We start from the raw sequence: 25,632 nt of genomic DNA on the forward strand, positions 1-25,632 counted from the left end.
CTGCTCTTTAAGGGAGCATTGTCCATCCTGTGCATTTATTTTTTCCCATAGGAAAATTTATCTCTGATCACGGAATGAGACAGCATCATAATGCCCACACAGAACAAAAGCAAATTAAACTTGTACAAGCAACCTTAATTCCGGCATTCCCTACCTATGGAGTGCTCAGCTCTGCAGCCTATGTGTTTTTAACAGAGTTTTGTGTGTAATCAAATGGAAGCAGTCTGACAGCGTACCTACTAGGGCTCACCTAACAGCAGAAAAACAGTAAAATACATTAGATTAATTACAGGTATATTTTATCCAAGAATATGTTTGCCAAAAGCCACAACTGGCTCCACAGTTGGCTACATAACGCAAAGCCAGTATTTGTCAAATAAAATCAAATAACGCATTCACTGAGTACTTTTTGATCAAACCTACTTATGACGCCACTCGATTTTTCTATCTTCCCATTTTAACTCTGATTTGTCTTTTCTAATGCAGGCAATAGGGTCTCTCGTATTGAATTGTTTGTAGCTTCTTTCCTCCTTTTTTGTCTCCTTCCACCCCTCACAGCAGAGCCGGAAGAAGGTCACCTAATTTACTCCAGCAATGGTAGCTGCTCCTCCTAGAACCACCTGACAGAGTAATACAGCATAGGAGGGGAGCCTCTTTCAGGTCTCAGTTAGAAGAATGTGATTCGGGGGGGTGGGGGGGAAAGGCAGCAGAAGAGTTGGATAGGCCCAACCCTTCTTCTCTGGAGCAGAAACCAACTCCAAATCCAGTAATAACAAAAACAATCGTAAACATAGTAACTGCATTTCTTCAGCAGTTTTCATCCAAGGATCTCTAAGCAGCCACGTTTCAGGGATTTAGCCGGTATGGTACGCAGAACCTGGGTATAACACGGCACCTGCCAGGCTGGCCAGCAAGAGGCATGACATCACAAACACAAAGTCCACCTCTACAAACACACTAAAGCGCACTCTGGGCCTCTCCACAAACATTAATAAAAATCACCCCAAGATTTTAAACCTTTTTTTAAACAGATCTTAGGAACACGAGCCTATTACACTAGCTCCCCACTTATGAATGGCTTGTTACCTGTGGAAGATGGCATTTTATTGCTACTAAGCAGCAGGAACGCCAGTTGAATGAGATACCGCATCTACTTGGAATCTATAGGAAATACAGGACTTACTGTATGCAAAAAAGCAGATAACATTCAACACAAAAACCCAGGCTCATTTCTGATCCAAAAATCTAGATGCTAAACTGCTGACGTACAGTTCAGTATAAGAACCAAATCCTAAATCACCATAATACTTATCTGTCACCTACAAAAGTAGGTAACGTTTCATCCGTTTACTCTCCACTGAATTCATATGAAAGTATGTTCTACACCCACCCACTACACGAGTCTAATTCTGATTAGTATTTGTCAGCATTTAATTTTTATTTTCCTACAGTGTGCCAGGAAGGGGAAGCACAATCATTTCTTTTTTACTGATTTCCAGCCAAATCTTCAGGAATGTTCAGCTCTAACTAGAACGGTGGGCCTGTAGCTGAAAATCAGGTAGAGGATCCTCCAGTTGGGCTCTCAAAACATGAGGCATACACAATTAACGAACACTTCTGATAATTTTACCCTTATTCAATTATTTCAATCAGGAAGCTTCCAGCTTCTAAAACGCTTCCTAGATTGCTAATAAGACAAAAAGTACTGACAGTTTCTCTTTCCTGAAATAAACCTCTGCATTTGATCAAAGCCTATAATCCTACATAACTACATTTCCTGACAAATCAGATTGAGAACCCCAGATTCAACTTTACTGAAGAAGAAGAAAAAAAAAAAAAAGACATCCATTTTGAAGAGAAGAGCTATCAGGCAAAATAGCACACCTCCCTTTCAAATCCAGAAAGTACAAAGAGCAACTTTAGGCATGTTGCTAAACCCTTTAGCTCCTCCAAAGAAGACTTGGGCAATATTATTCAAACAACTAAGAAGATGAAGGAACAGCTGTGGAACTTAATTTGGCACTCAAAATATATTTTTCCTTTTTGAGAAAGACTGAACTGTAATTCACATTTATGGGAAAAGAGCCACCTAGTCCCAATGTTGTCTGGAAAGTCTACAGCACTGGTCCCGATACTGTGGGGTGCACCCCCTGATACAGCGCAGAGAAAAATGCAGGGAGCATGGAGGAGTCCAGGCCAACCCTCCCAGAGGCAAGAAGAGAGCATCTCACTTCCTCCCTGCTCCATCACCAAGCCCCCAGTCCTGCTCTACTGTCAGGTTCCATTCCACCTCCAGGGCAGAACTGCCCCCCGTCTCACTCCACCTCTTGCTCTGCCCTCAGCCCAACTTTGCCCTCATACCCTCTCATCCCTAAACCACCTCCCACACCTTCCCACCCTCAATTCCATCCCCAGTGCCACCTTCAACCCAAGCTCTGTTGCTGAGGAAGCCTTAGGTCATGTGTACAATAATGGGGGCTGAGCACCAAGGGAAACCACCGGTACACAGCTATACCACCATAATTATAGATTTTACATATTACCAACAAGCTGTGACAGTCCTCACTCAGGGTGGCTGATAGGGGAGCCTGGATTCCCCCACTCCAGCAGGCTCTGACGCAGTGGCAGCTGTCAGAGCACTGAGACTACCCTGCATCTCTGGGCCACTTCATACAATTGTCCTAAAGTTGCCGGGTTTAGGTGGCAGGAGGGTTGTCTGCTAGTTAAAAGGCACCTTCTGGTATCTGAGTGCAGCAAGTCTGCTCTCTTTTCTCTCGAGCAGCAACTGCCTCCTTCCCTGGTATGTATGACCCAGCCTTCTTGGCCAGGTTAGTCCAAAGGCTTTCCGCTGCTCGGGTAGTCTGAACAAAAAGGGGGATTAATCAAGTCCAGAGTATGTATGAGGAGAGGGGAACACTTCCATCTTTGTCCTTCTCTGCAGTGGGTCCTCCCTTCACCTTAGGGAGGGGACACTGAACAGCTGGTTAGGGAGAGACTCTGTTTTCCTTCAGCTCTTTGCTCCTAGAACTGCAGGTCACAGGCAGTGTTCCCTGTAAGCTGCGTGCTTGGGTGGCTGCTCAATAGCAGAATGCCCACAGCTAGGTTTTTTGTTTCTACAAGTGGTACACATTTGTACATGCCTCGGTGCACATAAAGATTTATTCCACACCTGCATGGAAAAAATCCACACACGGGTGGAAAAGATTAGGGGGCACATGGGTCACAAGTTTGTTCTTTTACCTGGACAGACATCAAATGAGCTGCTCCCCTGCTTTTTAACCCCGCTTGCAGTTGGTGTGGTAGTGGTGGGAGCTGCCTGGGCCCAGAGAAATTCCTTAATCCCTTATTGTTCAGTGTGGAGTCTTTCCTCCCCATCACTCAAGCAGCTAGTGCAAAAAGAGAATCCACTCTTTCTGCTCCTCCTCATACTAGCAAAGAAATACATATTGACAACACGGACTAAGGGTCCAAGTAACATTTGGAGTCACTTGAAGTACTACTTGATAATGGGGCTGACCATGAGGCAAAGCAAGCAAGATACTGATTTGTTTAAAGAAAAAATAGGCAACAATCATCCATCATAGCCATATTACCAGGTACAGTTGCACTACTAAGAAAAAAAGTCATGCTCTCAGATGGTCTGACAGGTCTTTGGAATAAGCAGTACTGACTTATGGAATGAGATTTTTGTCAGAGAAACAATAACTGGTGGACAATGCGAGCACATGTGATCAAATATATTTGGATTTTTAGTAAAGTATTCGGTGGAACGTCTCAAAAAAATTAAAATCAAATAGACTTGGTTTTGACCACTGTCACAAGAGACAAGCTGGCTGAAGAACTGTCAACAGAACAATCAGAGAGCGCAATGTATTGACTCCGCGTATGGGAAGAGTTCCAAAGTGTGGCCGCCTAATGACTGGCATTAGAGATGGACTCATTTAACATCTGTGTCAATCTGGAAGGAGGCAAATAGCATATGAAATCTATTAACAGATAATACTAAACTGAGAGGAGTTGCAAACACCAGCAAAAGCAAAGAAAGGATACAGAACAGTGCCTAAGATTCGATGCCATCCTCACTGAAGTTAATGGCAAAGCAATGGTGCAGGATCTGGGACCTAAATTGCATACAGATATGGACAGAAACAAAATAAATTTCAGTTTCTGAAAACATCTGTTATTATACCTGGAGAAAAATAATAGCCAGAAGAAATGGAAAGCACAACAATGGTGAGAAAGTGTTAAAAGTGATAGTGAACAGAGGTTATAAACATTTATTTTCCTGGTCAGTGTTGTGAAATTGTGAGGTTGCCTTTTTGGAAAACATCCTTGCAGATTTCAATTAAAAACACCCTATTTGTTAAGAAAAACACAAAGATGGACAAAATGGAAAAAAACAAACAATGCAAACAGGAGCGGTGTGTCAGTTCAGGCATTATAAAAAGTTTAGAATTAAGGCTTTAGGATCAGCCTCTGCTTACACAGCCACACTAATACCACTGGCTCCTAAAATATTCACCACCTCCAAATGGATGATGCAGTCTTCATCACACCTTCCCTTACAAATTCTTCCCCCCTTTGTGTAAGGCTGAATGGCAAGAGTGACCCTATTTAGGCATACACATCCAAAGATACCAAGGTTTTCATTCTTTTTTAAATTAGTAGACAGGATCTTAGCTTTATTATATTTAAACATTTCCTAAATGAGTACATGGGGCAACCTCCTCTACTGTTCCAAGGTAGAGACCTAGGCAAGACCTAAGATTTAGTACATGGAGCCACCTGGCAAGTAAGCAGTGTTGGTCACAACTGGGGATAAAGAAAGCAAAACTGAAAAGCCATTCATCTAGATAAGTGCTCCAACCCTCTACCTGCCCCAGGGGGACCAAAAAACCCTTCACTTCAAAGATTCCACATTCCTTATTATAGGGAGACATTTCAGATTTAAAATTCCAAAAGGAAGATCACACTCCCTTCACTCAAGTTTTACATATAAGGTGACAACTAGAAAACAAATCTGTAAGAGGCTGGGGCAAAACAGGTGTTCAGTCATCTCCCTTAATTGCAATACTAAGAACACCTATTGCAAGGCAAGAAGATGAAATTGGAGTTTTCCTATCAGCTAGATTTGGTGCTATATCTGTAAGACATTTCAACCGTCATTCCTAATATCCTCTTAATCTTGGACCCCAAGCTCCACGTGGCACTTTCTCCTTTAAAGTGTAGCAACAGTCCCCGGGTTGTTTTTACCCTTCAAAGGCGGAGATGCTCTATTGACTATTCGATTAGTCAATTACCTGCAATTTAACATCGCCAGTTCATGCAAAAGAACTCATGTTTCTCAAGCATTGGGAGAGCTCTAGAAACTTGTACAAATGACTGTGGGTTTAGATTTTTGGACATGAACTAAAATGAGAGCAGAATACACAAAAAAGAACACCATGCAAAAAACTGCACTGCCTCAACTAGGTATCTAACTCCAAGAGTTCTCAAACATTTTCACAGTATGGACACACGTTAATACAGACGCTGCCCTAAGAAACATCTCCACTGCTACTCACTATCACACAGAACACCTTCCTTCTTACTCATCTGTGGAAACTACAACTGTTTTCAGAGGAAAGTAATATTACGTTAGTTATGTATTTTCAGCTGCCTTTAATGCAGGAAAAGATTTGTGTTTTTTAAAAAGTGTTGCCACAGTCTACTTTTGCCCTTTACTTCATCCCTCCTCTCATTCCCACATGCACACACTTCTGTACAATTTGGTTCCATCCTTCTTTAGATATGCTGCCCTACATGTTCCTTTACATGTCTGCCTTGGTCCCTTCTCTTCAGAACATTCCTCTCTGGTTGGTGGCTAACACCACTAGCTCCTTGATGATTACAGTACCCAGATAACAGTTCCTATTTCCTCTCTTGTATAGCAAAACCCTGAAGTGGAAGCAGCTAAACTGATTCTCATCCTTGTGTCATTTTTCCTGCACCTACTTTTACAAGCCTTTGGGTTATTCATAGAGGTTACATCTAGACTGCAGGCTTCTTGCACAAGAAGCTTTTATCGGAAGAGACCTTCCGCAAAACTTCTTGTGCAAGAGCACGTCCACACTGCAAAAGCACATCGAAAAAGCGATGCACTTTTGCGAAAGAGAGCGCCCAGACTGCATGGACGCTCTCTCGAAAGTAAGCACTGATTGGTATGCACAGAATGGCGACAAGGGTACCTGTGCTTTTTCCTCTTTCCCACACAAAACCCCCCTGCTCACACATGCCTTTTTGCGGAAGAACTCTTTTGCAAAAAGGCTTCTTCCTCGTAGAAAGAGGAATACCAACTGCGCAAAAACCCCTCCGTTCTTTCGATTTTTTTGCATAAAAATGCACTTGAGGTATGGAAGCTCCGCAAGTTTTTTCAGAAAAACCACCGTTTTTCAAACAAACAAACAAACAAACAAACAAACAAACAAACAAACAAACAAAAAACTACAACCTCTGTGGTGTAGACATAGCCAGAGAAAATCCTGGACCCCTCTAGAAGCAGTTGGAAATAAGGAGCAGACCCAATACCATACGATCAAACAACTCTATACAGACTACAATCAAGTGCTTTAAAAATCATCACTGGTCTAAAGATCACAATTTAACAATTCTAGGAAATTATTTTTTAATCTTTTTTGAACTTGTTGCTCACAAAACGCATGGCTTGGTTAGCATGGCAATTTGGCTTGGTATCTATTAAAAGAAATCTTTTGATAAAATCATTTTCCAGAAATAAAATAAGAATATTAGCATCACTTTTGTTATGCCTATTCCAACAAATGAAAGGAAAATAGTGCTACTCAAACAATGCATCTGGAAAAAAGCAAGGAAAAATTTGGACAATGAAAGACCTACTTATTGCAAAAACAAAACAAAAATGTAGTCAAGCTACACTATTATTATATCTCCTCAAAATCCAAACTAACTGTACGAAATTTAAGGAAAGGGAAAAAGAGAAGTCATCTCCCCCTCCACCCCCAAAAAAGTGGGGCAATAGCCCAAAGTAGATCCTTAAAATAGTCTCTGAGTTCATGCCAAAATAGTTCCCATAAAAAAGTAGCTCTGTTAAAGGTAGCTCCTGTCACCCAAGGCTCCCCTCTCTTGCTCTCTGGCCCCTAGATCTTCCCCTTTTCTTCCTATGTGAAGTTTTAAGGAAGACAGTATTAAAACATCATACAGAGCAGACTGAACACTCCGCATATGTCTACACTTGCAACTAGACACCTGAGGCTGGGCTAATAGGCTGTTAAGTACTGTGCAGATTTTCTGCTCAGGCTATAGCCTGAGTTCTGGGACCCTCCCACCTTGCAGAATCCTACAGCCAGGTTTTTTACTGCAGTGTAGACATACTCGCAGAGAGCTTGAGGAAGGAGCCATGCAGGCACTGAGGAGCAGGTTTCATGCCATCAGTCCTTAACCATAACTTTCTGCTACCCACCCCAGCATAATTTCTAGCCACATTAAAATTAATTAAAACTTGTACACTTAAAAATAACCTTCTGAAAAGATTTGGGGATTGCAATTATGGAAAGCAACAGCAGCAGGTTTTGGAGTTAAAGATGGAAAAAGGTTGAAATCCCCAGATTTAGAGAAATATTCAGAGGATCCAAAATATTAATGGTTAATAGGGATGCGGCAGTGTAAATGGCTAACCAATTAGCCTGGGCTAATCGATTAACCTTCACAGTTACAAGCAGGCCCTCCCCTCTGCACTGCTGTCTCTATTGGAGGCAGCAGTGCATGGGAGAGAGGGGAAGAAAGGCAGGCAAACAGCTCCGCAGAAGCCAGTACAGTACGCATTGGGTTGCACGTTTACCAAACGTGCAACACGTGTAACCAGTGGCTGCAAGTTTAGCCAGTGGTTACACGTGTAGCCAAATAAATGCATTTTAACACCCATAATGGTCAATTGACACTATTTAGACAAAAAAATGAAAATAAAAACAAAGCAAAACACCACTGCAGACCTGTTACAACTAGTTTGCAAAAATTCAGCCCATTAATATTTTAAATATTCACTCCCCACCCCGCTGCTATTTGGTATTGGTACAAGGGTTTTTTCCTTTTGTATTTTCAGAAAATTGGTTCAGAGAACATTATCCCATAAAGTAATTCTAGAGAATTTCCCTTTTTCATTTTTAGGAGAAAGTTTCTTTAAAAGCCAAACAGTCTGGTGCACTGAATATTTGCAAGACTGTAAAGATTGGATATTTACAAGATTGGAAAACTAAAGCACAGAAAAGTCAAGTCGTTTGTTCACAGTAAAAAAAAAATATGGCAGAGTGGGCATCAGAGCTGAGGCTTCATGCCTGCCAGTCACATGTTCAGCCCAGTAGGCAGCTGCTGCATGAAAGGCACGAAATTCAATTTTAGCAATAAAAAAACCCATTACATTATGCAAACAAAATGCATTCTCAAACTGAAATCATCATCAAGAGAATTCAAGTTGTAAAGACACTTTCTAAAGGAAAAAGCTTTCAAAATGTTTGAAAACTAGGAAATTCTACGTTAAAGGTAACATTTTCAAAAAAAGCAATTTTTAAGTCTAGAATTTCAGATTTAACTACTCTGCCACACTATCGAAGATCCACATAATGCAGAATCACATCCAAGATCAAGTTGTATGTATCAGTTTGGACCTCAGACCCACCCTGGATGGCTGAATAAGATAATTATAGTGATTTTTATAAGTAATGGGGGATGGAAGAATAGCTCTGATTGACCCTTGTAACTGGATAGTAAATACTACTGCACGCTCCTGGCAGGGCGGAGGAAACATCATGCGCTTCCCCCCGCCCCCAGGCCAGGCCAGGCCAGGCGAGCAGCAGGGCCTCCGCAGGCTGGATCAACCTGCTTGGTGGGCCAGATTTGGCCCGTGGGGGCCCTTTTTGCCCACCCCTGTGATAGAGAAATACTGGAAATGTAGAAGAAATCATATTGAGGGGCAGTAAGAATTTCCTCGCATAACATCCAGGAACTTCAAGATAATTGGATTTCATCAGCTGGAACCTGTCACTTTGGCCATTTCTATTCAAATGAATCACGGGATATTTAAATCCCCGCTTCATCTGCAATAGCGATGTGCTTAATCTACATCCCTCTGTCGGCATAGGGGGTGTAGTTTAGACACACCCTCGCTTTCCTCACAGTCCTGGCAAATATCTTACGGGTCCTGGGCTTGCTTGAAGAAAGTGAGACAATTGTGAGATTCCATGCATCTTCCTTTTAGCCATAGTACCAAAGTGTTAAGTGACATGGTTAACTCAGGCGCCATCCAACAAGTTTCAAATCTTTCCGAAAGATCTGATGGGCCCATAGCACCATCCTTTAAGGCTCCTTTGTTGGAGAGAATCAGCTTTCTCCAAAAGCTCCATTTTGTGAGACGGATCCATGAAAAGATATGAAGAAGTGGGTTTTGAAGGAGATTTGGCAGAAAAAAACCCCAACACGCATCCACATTGATCTTAAGTAAATGCATACCAAGTACCTCAATGCTGAGAAACATCTTGAAAAGGAAAGGGACACAGTAGTGGAAGAGGTGCAATACCAACAAGAATCTGGCACGGGATTTTCAATAATCCTATCAGATCTGAGCTCTAGCGATTGAATCTGAGGTCTGTAGCAGGCAGAGAACATCTGATGTATTTGGTAACTAGTGCTAATAAAATAACTAAAACCACAATAGGAGAACTCTCTTATGTAAAAGGACAAGACAATTTTTGACACGAATAACATTTTCTCTAAGCTAAACTAGTACTTAAGCAATTGTATAAACAGATGGTGGTAGAACCTTAGGAACATTTTATGTGACATTTCCTAAAGCACACCTGGCTTAGCTGTGCTTCCAGCAGAACTATTCTGGGGCCTAACTGAATTTTAATGGGACCTGGGTGCCTAAAACCCATAAGCTCTTTTGAAAAGCCTATCCGAGAAGAACTTGTAGGGATGTGGGGGGAGCACAGTAAAGAAGAAGGAAAACCATGATAGAGGCAAAAGGAATTTGGGGAAGGCAAGAGAAGAAAAAACACAAGGTAAGAGAAAGACGACAAACTATCAGAGACAGCACTTCTTGTCACTGACACAAGAAACCTTCTTCCCTCCCCCCAAAGATAATTCTGGCATCAGGAAATGGTGAAAGTGATGAATCAAATCAGATGTTACACAAGGAAAAAAAATGGAATTACAACCCAAAGTGAATGTTGTCACCTACTTTGTAGGATTCACTCACTCTTACAAATTTCTGAAATTACTTATGTTCGTCCTCTATTTTATTGGATTGTTTTTCTTTTCTGATGGTGAGTACCATGATCAAAACTGAATATAGTCACTACTTTGACCACAATTTGAAGCTCCAAGTAAAGCAGGTATGCGTGAAATAACAATTGAAACTAGGGAAAAAAAAAAAAAAAAAAAGGAGATCGGAAGCATGGGCTTGATTATAAAGCTCTGCACTGGGACTTGAGAGGCAGCAGATGTGGGGTGCAGGAGCAGGCAGATCCCCACAAGCACCAGCTCTCACTGCCCCCCTTGAAATGGGTAAATATTGAAAAATTCCGTGGTTACCTGTTTACAAAAATACACACATTTTAACACCCCTAACAATAACATGTACTCCACCTTAAAAAACAATTTGGAGCTCAACAGATGTACTGTATAAGTGATATCGAGCAGTGGTTCTCAACCGGCAGACTGGAGACTGGTGCTGGGCAGCGAACTGCTGGCTGCCAGGCTGCCGTGGCTGCTGGAGCAGAAGCCAGCAGTGTACAGTGGCCCCTTGGTGGGCCAGTAACATTTGCATATTTGCATATTCATTATTTGCATGACTATGGAGATAAAATGCTGCCAGTTTGCTTAAAGTTTGTGACTGGCTTTGCCGGTCCGCAAAGTAAAAAAGGTTGGGAACCACTGGTATAGAATATTACTTCAGGGATAAAGCCTTACTGTCTGAACTAGGATGCTGTCATCCTGAGCATTACTACCAGCTGGGTTCGGCTGAGGGAGAAGATAGAAACTATTTAAAGTTTGATATAGCAGGCCTAACCCAAACTCTTGATTTGTACCTAAAAAATAAGTTTGAAGCAAATAAGAGTCTATATAGAGCAGACTGCATCAACTACAATTTCAAAGCAGTCTACCACAGCAGTGTGAAAAATCGAGGGCACTATCGTAATCCATCCAGAGGTGCCAAAAGCACTGATAACTATAAACGCCCTCCACATCTATAAAAGAAACTGTTATGCGAGATCGGAGTGAGCATCATGTCTCAGAGGCTGTGTCTACTCTGCTGCGTCCAGGGAACGCATCCGCTTTTTCGGATCAGTTTCCAAAAATGTGGGCACGTTCTTTCGGAAGCCCTGTATTCCTCATTTTATGAGGGATAAGGGCTCTTCCGAAAGGAGTTTTCTCTTACATTTGGCCCCATGTAGATGGGCCAAATGTCGGAAAAGCCTCTTCCGAAAAAAAATTGGAAAAAGGTATGCAAATTGCGGCATCAGATGTTTCAGAAGAAGGCATAAGAACACCACACAATAGAGCGGGATAGTCTGCTCATACTAGGGATTCTAAAATGCATTTAAGTACCCCTGTAACCGCTGAAATTTTCAGCGGTTACACAGTTACGCTCGGGGTGGAAATCGACGTCCTGGGAGACAGCTTTTAAGATGGCTCCCTGCACGTACCAGTTCCTGCCTCCCTCCCTTCTGCGCTGCATGAGGGGGAAGGGAAGGCAGGTGGCTCCCCAGGAGCAGGTGCGGGGAGCCAACTTTTAAGGGAGCTCGTGTGCAACTGATAAAGTTAAGCAATGAACCTAGGCTCCTTGGTTAACTGTGTACATGGTTACATTTTCACATCCCTAGCCAATACATTCAGACTCATCCTGGTCTCTTAATAATTAGAGATTGGCTTAAACCCTGCATCATGAAGTTTAATATCCCTTCAAAAACGTATTCATAATTATAACAGCCCTGGGTATTTGTGTTATACATATGCAATCCCCAATCCTTTTTCAAATCTTTCTAAGTTCTTGTTTGTCAGCGTCCTTCAGGGGCAATGAGTTCCATAGTTTAAGTGCAGGGTGAACCACTCTAGTCCGGCAGCCTCGGGACCCAACTAGTACTGAATCAGAGAATTTGCAGGACCTCGGGAGGTCACTATGTCTAGCAGCATTACCAACTCTTCCACTGCTTACTGGGCTCTTAGAAAACAGTAAGGGATAAATTCGAGCTAAATCACAGCACAGAACATTGACAGCCAGGACTGGTGGCTGTGAACAAACTTTACGGAACTACAGAAAACTTGGTCATACTCATGATATGTGGACGTCTGGCTAACTAAAATCATGCTGGACAACGGATGTTGCCAAACCAGAGAGCGCCAGACTAAAGAGGTTCAATCTGTACGGCTACGTCTACATTGGCCCCTTTTCCGGAAGGGGCATGGTAATTTTTGAAATCGCAATAGGGAAATGCGCGGGGGATTTAAATATCCCCCGCGGCATTTAAATAAAAATACTTTGAAGTAGGAATAAGATCCTCCGGAAAAGGGCGCTTTTTCCGGAGGATCGGGGCCAGTGTAGACGCTCTTTTCTGGCTTTTCTAAAAGCCGGAAAAAAGCGGCGGACATTTTTATTTAAATGCCGCGGGGGATATTTAAATCCCCCGCGCATTTCCCTATTGCGATTTCAAAAATTACCATGCCCCTTCCGGAAAAGGGGCCAATGTAGACGTAGCCTACATGTAGTGTGAATAAAAGGGTTTTTTAATCAGTTTTGAATCTGACATTTTTAAATGTAATTGAAACTTTCTCTTGCTTTTATGTTACGAGACAGGAAAAAAAGATGCTTCTGATCTACTTTCTCTATTCCATTCATTTTACATACTTTTCCATGTCCCCTCTTATTTCTCTCACAACTAAGGTAAATAATCCCAATTTTTCCAACTACTTTTCACATAAGGCCAAAAATTCTCTCTCACTCTGTGCCTCAGGCACAATCTGCAAAATGAGGGTAATGCCACCACTGTGTCTCAGATGGGTGCAATGCAAATAAATTCATTAAAGTTCATGAAGCACTCAAGTTACTTTAGAAATGAGTGCCACAGAAAAGCCAATGAGGAAATGAATCTGTACTCAGAGGGTTTGGATGTATGGTTTCACACAATGAACAAGGTAGCTGCTCCTTCAGTGAGTACCATCTATCCAATGTGCTCAACGAGGCAGGGGTCCTGGAGAAAAAGTAGAATGTGATTGGGTAACTTAAGACTATCTTATCTTAATTAACTTACACAAAGACGATAACAAGCTTGCACAGGCAACTTGAAATATGGCAGTTCCCACATTCTGAGTGCTGACTTTGCTACCTAAGTGATCTGTATGTGTTTGTGTATAATATTTTCCATATTACTCTCCATCCCACTCATTTGTGCATCGTTCGCATTTTCTGACCACAGCAACAGAGCAAGCATCTCCACTGGGTTGTCTATAAAGAAGGCTGAGCCAACAAACTTGATTGGATCCAACTAATTTAGAACCTTGGAGGGTGTGGGAGTAGTTTAGTTGTTCCCCTTCATTGTTCATCACTTTTCATGTCCTGATACCAAACTTCATTTGCCACAATGCTATGCATTCAATCACTTGCTTCAGGTCTCAATGAAGTTTTTCTTGGACTGTTCCATTCTTACCAGATTAGATTAAAATAATATGCCTCATCTGAAAATCTGGCTACTTCACTCTTCATGAATGATCAGGGTAGGGGAATAAATATAATAAATATTGTACCTCATACAGAACACTGAGGTACTCTACTGCTACCCTTTTGCCAGCATGATATTGACCATTTAATTTTTTTTTTTTTTTAAATTTTCTGTCTCCTCACCAGCTTTTGATCCTTGACAAAATTTGTTTCTCATCCCACATCTGAAAGTCTTCTCACAGCCCTCTATTATTTTAGGTCCCTTCTGCAGTTTCAGAAAGACCACTCTGCATCACTTCACATTCAGAAGTTTTCAGTGCCACCAGAAGTGCCAGAAATGTAAACTTAAAGAAAAATAAAAGCTTAAATTCTATTAAACTAATGGATAAGGATGCTGACCTGCCAAAGAAAATATTAGAGAATGCATTTGTCAAACATATATTTCCAGAAAGTTTTCGTTTTCCACTGAATGCAAACATTGTTATTATACAGAAAATGATTCTGTTTCCCATATTTCTAATTAGTTTTGTAGTTTTTTAGGCTTAGCAATATGTTCCCTCCTCCTCCAACCATGGTTCTCATTACCTGAACTACAATGCTGATCCATTTTCAGAGACTGCACTTAACTTTGATTATAGGCCTAAACCTGTTCTCACTGAGTAACGTTAACCCACCCATATCAAGTATTTTGAAATATCCAAATCAAAGCACTATATAAGAGCTAGCTAAGTATTACTATTAAATTTGGAAAAGTCATTGTGCTAAGTCAGTGGCTATATAACTACTATACTCATCTCTTAAATTTTTCTACAAAACGGCTTTACAAAATTTGCAGGCTACATGGCTAATTTGGGAAGACTTACTTCTGAATAAATCTTGCATTTGAGGAAGACGTATGTGAAGAACTGAAAATGTACACCACAAAGTACTGATTTTACAATTGGTTTCATGCATACAAGTTGCTGCTAGTAAACTGATGCTTCAACACACTGGCTTTGCATGATTCATGTAATTTACTACAGATTCCTTATTTGGGTCTCAGAGATTTGCAAACAAAGGTACAAATTCTGTATGGCACATGAATTCTTAATACAGAGCAGAGAACGACTACCTCCAAAGTGCTATTTGTCTAGTCAGGAACTTGTAAAGTCTTTCTGTGGACTGAGTATGCACAGCCACTACATAAATAAGGGGAAATCATCCCAGTTTGTTATCTTGAACAACTCGACTTCTGTTTGAGATAATTTACGCTATTATATCATATTGACCAAATTGAGTACCTACGTGTCTCAACATTTCTGGTTGACCAAGACCAGTTACAGCTGTTCTGGTGACTTACCAATGTCTTCAGAGATTTTCAAATGTATATTTAACCTTAACAATATATTTTCTCAATTTCTAATATAGGTTCAATGTCTATAGTCTGGACTATAGAACATCTATGGTCCTGGGTTGGAGCACTCATGGGGTAAAAGCTGGGCCCCGGCTGAGCAAGTCCTCCATCCTCCAAGCTCATCTGCGGGATTCAAGTTCAGGGAAGGTGACGGAGAAACAGGGACAGGAGGATGGTCAGGAGAAGAGGCAGGGGCCAAGAGCGCAGCCTCACAGCTGCAGGGCTCTCCAGCTGCCTACCTGTTCCCCTGAGCACCCTCCACCCCCGCTAAATCAATACCAGCCCCTGTGCTGCCACTAGAGGCAGCAGAGGGGCTGGCATTAACCTCCCTTGGTCCAGAACTGGTCAGGTCCCAAAGTTGTCGGACCAGGGGAGTACAATCGATAGGGTGGTTCTTTTTAAATAGTTACATAATGTGGTTTTTAAAATAGGTTTACCATTAAGTTACTGGTATGTCCTTAACCATAACCTTAACCATTGGTGTGTCTGGGATGTGTGTTTACATCGTTTACGAATGCACTGTGAATCAGGGAGCAGATGTCCTGCAGAATCTCCCCTGTACAGGGAGAATGGACTTCATAAGAAACAGCATCAGTGACCAGAAATCCACATTGTCCCTTGGTTCACACCTTCCTAGCCAGCACCCCACTTCTCTTCTACTCTCTTGTGCTCTATCGCTTCATTTCTGTTTCTGCTTGCAGCTTTGACTCCCGCAGTCCACAGGACTGAGGAGCTTTGTTAGTCAGCAAGAGCCATTGGCCCTACATGGATACTACTAAAGCTCACAGCTGTTCTTTCAAACTTAAAAGATTGTGAGGAAGCAAATCTGTGAGCTGAAGTCGAAACTGGAGGAACAAAGGAGACTAGAGGGGAGGAGGTGGGGGACTAGCACAGGGTAGCTGAATAGATAGGAACATTTCCAAATCCATCAAGGATATTAAAAAAAAAATCTATGGCATCTGGTAGCTCTGCTGGCACTCTGAGATGGCGCAGGAGAACGCCAAGGGAAGCTTAGTGGCTGCAAAGGGCTATACAAATTGCTGAGTAAGGGAAGTTGGAATCCAGTATTTGCGCTGGGATCTGCAGACCCTTTGACCTGTCAGCTCCCCATTATTCTCTTGAACAAATGATAAAGCAATAAATCTCAGAACACCCTGGTTTTACATAACCAGAGCACAAGTAATTTTCAGATAGAGCTCATGGAAGTCAGATTCTCCAACCTTACTTCAGTCCTCATGACTGTTTGGTTCCCCCATCCAGCTGCCTGTTGCGATCAAAGGTCTATAGCTATGGAGAAAAAAGCTATCTGTATTTCCCAGACATACACATTTTGCTGGCTCCTTTCTGGTGGGCTGTATGTGTAGATTCTGCTGTCTACAATCATGCATGGGAGGGTGTGAAGATTCTCCTGCCATCTGCTACACCCCTGCAGGCCACTGAAGATCACATCTTCGCAAATCCCTGAAGGAGGAGAGCTAGAGGATCTCCACTGGAGAACTTCAGCAGAATTTGCACACTGCTCGTCCAGAGAGGATCCCAGCAAAAGAAGGATGACAATATTATCGCAGAGCAAGGAAGCAGGAGATAGCCACTTCTCTCTCAAAATGTGGAATTACGTCGAGGGTGGATAAAAAGCAATAGCTGGGTCAAGCTCTTGGGGATGAGACAAAGTCATTACTAGTGACTTTTTCTCCAAGCAGCACTGCTGACAGTCACTGAAGCAAAGAGCCAATATATTAGGACAGAGCTACCGTAATGAAAATTTCACTGGTGTCCATTTGGCGGAGGGAGGAAGGAGAGAAGGAGATAAAGGGAGTTTCGTGTTTTTCCCGCCAAGTGTCAGACCAGAGCATAACTGAGAGACAGGCTGTTATTTTTCCCAATTTATTTCCCCAGAACAAAATCAGGTTCCTTTAACAATTCGTTTGCACTCTGTACACATCACAACATGGAAGAGGGCCAAAGACATTAGATGAAAGTAAACACAGGCCACCAGTCATTTAATGCCCTGTTTAAAGCCCAATGGACCATTTCTGTCATTCTAAGTTCTACAGCATCTAGTTCCCAAATATGGTCTTCCCCATTTCAGAATTAGTCGTGTTCTAGATTTCCCCAAGATCTCTCAAATCTCTTGACATGTCTAGTACAAATGATTTTGAAGAGACAATAGCACAGATTCTTTTCTAAACATGATTAAATCCTAGTTTGTTTTTTTCCTGTTTTACAACTTAAAAACTGCTTCCCTCAATTTGGACCAAAAATTGTTTGATGGCCGGACCACACATACAAGATCTGAACTGGGAATTGCTTTTTTTCTTTTTTCTTGGGGGGGGGGGGGGGGGGAGAGAGAAGAGAAGAGGAGGATTTTGGAGGGGTGGGATAATGTCATATCAGTCTTCTAATGGAAACCCAGTCTCAATCCCAACTAAAGAACACGTTGGTAATACTGTACAGTAAAGAAATCCACTATTTCAATCCTACAGCTAATTTCAAATTTTGACTATCAAACCACTTGAATACATTGTGTGAAGTCCTAGACAGTGACCTACTCGACCTGGAGAACTGGACAAAAAGAAATCTGGTGAGGCTCAACAAGAAGAAGTGCAGAGTCCTGCATTTGGGTTGGATATTAGGTAGGATATTAGGAAAAACTGTTTCCCCAGGAGGGTGGTGAAGCACTGGGTTGGGTTCCCTAGGGAGGGGGTGGAATCTCCATCCCTAGAGGTTTTTAAGCCCCGGCTTGACACAGCCCTGGCTGGGATGCTTTAGTCGAGGGTTGTTCCTACTTTGAGCAGGGGGTTGGACTAGATGACCTCCTGAGGTCTCCTCCTACCCTAATCTTCTATGATAAAGGGATAAGTAACAGAAAAACTAAAAAAAGAGACTATCCAGGTTCCTATAACATACATCCTACCAAGGGGCAGCAGCATTTTCTATCTTATCATTTTTACTTTGAAAAGAATACATCCACAATGTGAACTTACCAAACTTGACATCACCCTGCAACCTAGTAGGAAAAGTTGAGTTTCCATCTTCAAAACTATCCCAACAGCACAGAAAGAAGGAACAGTATGATTTTCTTAAATTATGACAAACCAAATATTTACTTTATGTAGTTAAAATACTTCTACCTACTCACCACTGAAATCCCACTTTGAAAGTAACATTCTTCCATACTAGCAACCTGATGCTAATGTAATTTTAGGAAATTCACAGTATAGTATATGCCGCCATAGAAATGTTTATAAAAATTCTGTTTCTGTTTCCTGTCCCACAGTAAAATACTAACTGCAAGAGTGAAATACCTTTTCATCAAATATTACAAACATTTACAACATCTCAGACTTTAAGACTTGGGCTACATCTACACTATATCTGGTATCCACAGAAGAGAGATTGATGCAGTGGTGTTCAATTTAGCGGGTCTAGTGCATACCCTGCCAAATTGACTGAAGATTGCTCTCTAGTCTAACCGGATACTCTACCCTCAATGAGAAGACTATGGTAAGTCAACGGGAGAGTGTCTCCTGTCAACTCGGTATGGTGTAGACACCACAGGTAATTGAACAAAGTTTCATTGACTCCAGCTATGTGGAGAACATAACTGGAATTACATACCTTAGGTCGACTTACTGCAGTGGTGTACAGCCTTATCATGCAACAAATTTCAAAAGCAGTTGGCATATCATCTTTGCAACTTAAATCAGTGCGGTTATAAGTTCTTGTCCTCATACTATATTTTAAACACACATACCATGATGGAGAATATATGCACCACAGTTTGAGAACTACCAATTTTTACAGGATAATATCCCTCAACAAAAATAATACATAAAGCCTCTCTGAAATTAACCTTGATTTTGCTGTTTGCTTAACTACTACCAAATCCACCCACATCCAGGGAAATATAAAAGGAATTTATTCTCACATGAGGAGACTGAGCTAGGATCTGGTGTTGACAGACTAAAAGTTCCACAACAATCAAAGAAACATAGACCTGTAGCACGGGAAGGGATCTTGTGAAGTCATCTAGTACGGCCTGTGCCTAATGTAAGACCACATAATAATTAGAACATTTGTGTCGGGTGTCTAACATTCTTAAAAACCTCCAATGACCGTTTCCAAAATCTCCTTAGGCAAATCCTCCTCCAACTCAAAATAAAAACTTCTCCGTACAAGTGGACCCCTGTAAGACTGTATTCAGCTAAATTAGCAAATCTTAAGGCACAGTGAGGAACGTGGACACCAATTTCCATCCTTTTTTACTTTAGTCCTGCATCAAAGTTTCCTACCATCTGGCTGAAAGCTTGTAAGATTACGTCCCAAATTCTGAAATTTCCCACCATGTTAACTGGGCCTGTCAAGATTAGATGTAGACACTTCTATTCCCATATATCTTCAGAGATCAACCTAATTTAGAAAGATTACTTCTGTATCACTGGGAAAACAAAGATCATCCCTCTGTAAGCAAAGGGAAATAGGAGATAACTTATTGCCATGTTAGGTGATGGGGTTATCCCCTCAAGAAGCAATAACCTAGATAAAGTCTCATATTACAAGTAGCTTCTTCAATATCTTGCATCTAACCCAACTGTCTCACTTACAAAAATTACAAAAAAACCTCTCCTCACGGACATCCGTGCTATTACATTCTTCTTTTCTTCCCAGATATATTCCCTGCTTTGCTTTCGGTGTTCTTCTTTCCCTCCTCCTTATTGCTGTTTTTGATTAATCCTTAACTATCCATTTACCTCACCTATAGCAATAAAGAACACAGCATAACAAGAGTACATATCTAAAACATTTTCTCTGCTTAGGTATGTAACTTTTCATAACCTTTCAAAATGTTAGCTGTGATTTAATACATCTGCATTCATTTCCTTCCCTACATTAAAGATTAAAAAATTAAAAGTTTACAGCTTGCCAAAGTTGCCAAAATGTCAGCTAGTCCCAAAGCCAAGACCACAGCTACTAAACAGAGCCCCAAATCCTACTCCCAATGCAGACCTCTCCCCGTACCAAACATACACAGGAACCTGTTCTTCACTGCCATGCAATATCTTCCACCCCTCATGTTCACAAAAACACTCTCTCCAAACTTCAGAAACAGCCACCATCCTGCCCTCAGAGACTATTCCCCTCCCCTGTGCCACATGCAGCACATTTCCTGGACCCATCCCACTGAGACATATGCTTGAGCACATCTGCCTCACCAGCGTGAACAGAAACTCGCCACCCCATACCATGCGAGGCTCTTCTTCCCCTCTTCTTTATTTACAAACCCCCAGCACTCCCATGTCATGGACACAGAGCCCCAAAGTTCCTCTTACATTCAAGCACACATTGCACACACATGACCCTCCCAGACCCACCAGGCACCCCACATGCCCACACCCTTCCTACATCTCCAAAAGCCATCTGCACCCTCCCACTCTGACATGCATTTCTTCCTACGTCCCCTATTCCTACCCAGCATGTCCCCCCATAGCCCTGCCCCTATATCAGCAACCCCTAGCACAGGATGTCCCCTCATATTGCCCTGCCCCGTATCAGCACCCCTCAGCCAAGAATATCCCCCATAGCCCTACCCCTATATCAGCACCCCTCAGCCCAGTGTACCCCCCAGAGCCTTGTCCCGATAACTGCCCCCCCAGTCCAGCATGTGCCCCCACAGCCTGCCCCTACCAGTGCCCCCAACCCAGCCTGTACCCCCCCAGCTCTGCCCCTACTAGCACCCCGTGTCCCCCCCAGCTCTACCCCACCAGTGCCCCCAACCCAGCCTGTACCCCCCCAGCTCTGCCCCTACTAGCACCCCGTGTCCCCCCCAGCTCTACCCCACCAGTGCCCCCAACCCAGCCTGTACCCCCCAGCTCTGCCCCTATCAGTATCCCCAACCCAGCCTGTACCCCCCCAGCTCTGCCCCTACTAGCACCCCGTGTCCCCCCAGCTCTACCCCACCAGTGCCCCCAACCCAGCCTGTACCCCCCCAGCTCTGCCCCTACTAGCACCCCGTGTCCCCCCCAGCTCTACCCCACCAGTGCCCCCTAACCCAGCCTGTACCCCGCAGCTCTGCCCCCCCAGACCCCCAACCAGCCCGTGCCCGCCGAGCCCAGCCCCTAGCAGCCCCCCAGCCCTGCCCCGGCCCCGCGGGGAGGCTCCAGGATTCCCCCCCAGGCGCCAGGCCGCTGGGCTCGGGCCCGGCTCCCGACGAGGCGGGGGAGGGGGGGGGAGACGGCCCCGTTAGCGGCGGCCTGGCCGCTAGGCCGCGCCAGGCCCCCGCGCCCGCCCTGGGCTGGGCCCGGCGCCGCCGCTCGGCTCCCGGCCTGCCCGTAACGGCCGCGGCCCCCGCCCCCATGACACTGCAGAGCCGCCGCCCCGGCCGGCCCCGGGCTCGCGCGCCGCCATGACGCCCAGGCCCCGCGCCTCACCTTCATGTCGGGACATCCTAGGGCAGAGGCGGCGGCCGCGGCCCGTCCCGGGCTGCCCTGGCGCCTCGGCCTGGGCCCCGCGCGCTGCGCCCCGGCCTGGCCAGGGGGCGGATCCGGCAGCAGCGCCCCGGGCGCCCGCGACACGGCGACTCTCGGGCCCCGCCGGCTCCTAGCGCCGCCCCCTTCCCCGCCGCCTCCTTCCGCCGCCCGGGCTGGGCGCCCGCCGCTCCCGGACACAGCGCCGCCGCCCGGCCCCCTCCCTCCCCCCGCCCGCCGGCCGCCGCTGCTGCATGCAGGGAGGAAGAGGAAATACACGGCAGCCGGGGGCACAGGAGGCCGGCGCCGCCCCGCGCCCTCCCCCTGCTCCGCCCGCTCCAAGCCCCGGGGCCGGGCCCCCTCCCGCCGCATGGCGCCTCCCCGGGGGAGCCCCAGCGCCTGGGCCCCAAACCCCAGCGAGCGGGGCTGAGCCTGGCTCAGTGGCGCCGGCTGCAGCAACCCTCGCGGGGGCATTGAAACCAAAGCAGGGGGGCTCCGCAGCTTGCTGTTTACTCCAGCGCGGCCTCGGCTTTCCCTGGCTTATTTTTTAGTGGGGGAACCCCAAGGAAAGTGCCTGTGATTCCTAGCAGCTTATGTCAGTCATTCAGCTGGGCAGGGAAGCTGTTTTAGTGATAGAAATGCAGCCGTGTTAGTCTGGGGTAGCTGAAGCAAAAGACAGGACTAAGTAGCACTTTAAAGACTAACCAGAGGGTTTATTAGGTGATGATAAACCCTCTGGTTAGTCTTTCAAGTGCTCCATCGTCCTGTATGTTGTTTTTAGTTGAGAGTGATCTTCTGGGACGAGTTCAGCCTGGCTCCGGTTTGGACTTGGAGGCAGTTTTCTGCCTCTGTGAATAGGGCAGAAACCCATCTTCTCCGCTATGGGGGGTTTCAATCTCGGAAACGGAAGGGGAAAAAAAAAGAGTGGGTGTTGTTTTTAAATAACCCTCAGAAGTTGTAGAATGCTGGAAAACTTAAAAATAATCCCCCACGGTGAGACCCACCTTTTTTCACATCTGTAACTTCTTTCCCTGCTGGCAAGGCACTATTTTTGGACGATTGTATATCTCATTGAAAAAAAAACCAACAATCCATCTCAGTAAAGCAACCAGCCTGATAGTAGCTGTGTCCTTGTGCCTGCTCTGCCCCTTTTGGGCAGTGAAATCTGCAGTGATGTCACAGAGAGGGTGGGGAATCATTAATTTTAGTTTTAAAAAAACAACTATAGCCACTACTACTGAGCTTGCTCAGAACTGATGTTTTAATCGGTTATTTTATTATGAATTGCAACCGATTTTTAATTACACTTGATTAAGGACACAGGGCCAGCCCCAGTAGATGGCGGGGAGACCCATGGGACATTGTGCACACATGCCTTCTTTTCCACCATGATTGTGTATCGTTATCTGAACATCTCAGTTTTATCATTAAAATGTGTATTGCCAATCCCAAATATTGAGACCCCCAAATGATGAAATGTTTATCAATGCATCACTTTGTGTTTAGAAGGAAGCACCTACACTTGTCACTTCACGTTCAAACTTTGAAATACAGTTAAACTTTGAAAAAAAAATACAACCAGAAATGCAGGCCTCCTCACTATTTTAGCACTGGTCTGTCTCTCCCTCTGTTCTGACCCTTCCCTGAATATCTCCCACCTCCTTCACATTCTTCCTCTGTGCTTTTCCTCTGCCCCTTCAGCCATATGTCCCCTCAAAGTCTCTTTGCTCCTGAGCCCCTGTACTTTTGGGAAGTCTTCCTGTACCCTACATTCTCTGGCACCCAAGTCAATCTCTCCCATTCTCATATTCCTTCTGTTTATGTCCTGCCCTGAATTCTCCTGCCTCAGTCTCCCCCCTACACTTCACAGTGATGGTCATTGCTAGACAATCTCCCCGTATCCCTTTTCTTTCCCTCTTCCCCCACTTAGGGTAGCTTATATTCAGCCTCATTGAAAGGGGGGGGGGAGGAGAGGAAATGGTGGCCATCTTTATTACAGGCATCCCTCAGTGTTACATGCAGAAACTGAAAGAAAATGATGTCCATTTTGACTGAGGGCAACCTGAGATGGCGGTCCCTGTCAGAAGCAAAAATGTGAAAGGAACCTGCAGAAAATTATGAGAATTTAGCACCACTCACCCCCAAAGATGAGTCTAATGAGAGCTTGCGGCTCTAAAGTAACTAGGTGTTCCTTAAAACCAGATTCCAGGGCCCATCTTTTACATCTAAAGGCATTTTGACCTACATATTGTAAACATATTGGCCACCTGAAGAAGCTGCTCCCTGTGCATTTCTAACAGTCTTGTGACTGGGACACTGCACAAGGCTTCAGGAGATGTCGGTTCCAGTCTTCACTCTGAAACATATTCACTAAGGGTGTGTCGACAAAGCCAGGCTTAACTTGAAATAAGCTATGTCAATTGTATAGCTTACGTCAACATTGGGAGTGTCTACACCGTACTTACTTCAAAATAGAGCACGCTTCCTCCTCCTTCCCATACTCCTTATACAATGAGGGTTCCAAGAGTCTGAGCAAGCAGTCTTCCAGTTCAACAGTATTTTGACATTTCAGAGTAACTGCCAGCTCTGGAGATGCTCACTAAGTTATTTTGTAATAATGTTGCTGTATATACATACCCTGATGGTGTGTATAAACTACACCCCTGTCGCCAGAGGGATGTAAATTAGACACATCGAAAGTACAAATGAAGCTGGGATTTAAATATCCCATGCTTCATTTGCATAATGGCAGCCACTGCTTTTTTCCTCGAAACAGGGCTGTGCGAAAAAACGGCAGTTTAGACAGGGCATTTCTGTCAAAAATGCCCCATTTCAAAAGATCCTGTACTCATTTTTTTGAGGAGTACAGGATCTTTCGAAATGGGGCATGTGTCAAAAATGCCCCGTTTAAATTGCCTTTTTTTTTCTTTCCGAAAAGCCCCTTTCAAAAAAAGGCGGCGGCTGCCATTTGGCAAATGAAGCGCGGGATATTTAAATCCCTGCTTCATTTGTACTTCAGATGTGTCTAATTTACATCCCTCTGGCGACAGAGGGATGTAGTTTAGACACACCCTAAGTGACCTTAGGCAAACCATTCCATCTGTCTTTGCCCCCAATTCCTCTTTGTACTTCCTGCTTCTTACTAGCCCTGTGAATCCCATTTATGGTACACATGCACTTCATGTTGCCAGCAGTGTCCAGAGGAGCTGTTCTCACACAGCACTACCCAGCTACCCAAAGATATAGAAAGGTGTAGTCCTTCCCACTGTTCAGTTCCTTCTCTCTACCCACATCAGAACTCAGGGTTTGTCTGTACTTAAAATGCTAGAACAATACCTAGTGCGGTCTACATGGGGATTTAGATCAGTTTAACAAATCCACATCCCTGAATATTCTCACCCCTAACCAATGTATTAAACCAAATTTATTTTCTGGTGTAACCTAGGCCTCAGTATTGTTCACCCTACTCTTTGTATTTACTTCTGAAATTAAAACCCTCTAATCCCAGGAGTTGGGTTTATTGTTGTTAGATACTGTTAAAACATTTTTCTGCCCTCCTGCCCTTTGTTATTTTAGGCAGGCTACCAAATATTAAATTTTATAATTCTGATATTTAAATTTATTTTCTCTTTGCATGTTGCTAGTTCATTAGTTTCTTCCTGTCTTACATTGCTAAAGGGGCTATTTTGTACTTGTTTCTTTAGCTTCCTAACTGTATAACTCTATTATACATAAACTGTATAACTCTATTAAGAAGCATAAACAAATTAAGCAGAGTGCCTACACAAGGCTCCAATGGCCCCTGCCATAAATTATGAAAACAAAATGGAATTGCTCACAAAACACCACCTCTTCTTCTGACATAACCACACAAAAGCACCTCCTAGCAGTAAATTGTAGTTCTCAGAGTCCGTAGAGCATCAACTTTTATACAAAGACGCTCTCCTAAGAGGTTTCACATTAAAACATGCTTATCTAATGTTGCAAAAAACAGGTTCAGAGTATAGTAATATCTTTGCTGTGAAAAGAACCCCACAAAAACAAAACTG

At 43.8% G+C, this 25,632-nt stretch overlaps 1 protein-coding gene across 1 annotated transcript in view; it reads right to left on the reverse strand.

The window, feature by feature from the left end:
• Positions 1-21,819, reverse strand: part of KCMF1 (potassium channel modulatory factor 1) — a 47,418-nt gene extending 25,599 nt beyond the window's left edge. The window contains exon 1 of the mRNA XM_075931328.1: positions 21,548-21,819. Within this exon, the coding sequence (XP_075787443.1) occupies positions 21,548-21,563 (16 nt within the window). The 5' untranslated portion in view covers positions 21,564-21,819. The remainder of the gene's footprint in view (positions 1-21,547) is intronic.
• Positions 21,820-25,632: the final 3,813 nt, after the last annotated feature.

The sequence above is a fragment of the Pelodiscus sinensis genome, chromosome 6 (assembly GCF_049634645.1).
Source record: "Pelodiscus sinensis isolate JC-2024 chromosome 6, ASM4963464v1, whole genome shotgun sequence".
Taxonomy (NCBI): domain Eukaryota; kingdom Metazoa; phylum Chordata; order Testudines; family Trionychidae; genus Pelodiscus; species Pelodiscus sinensis.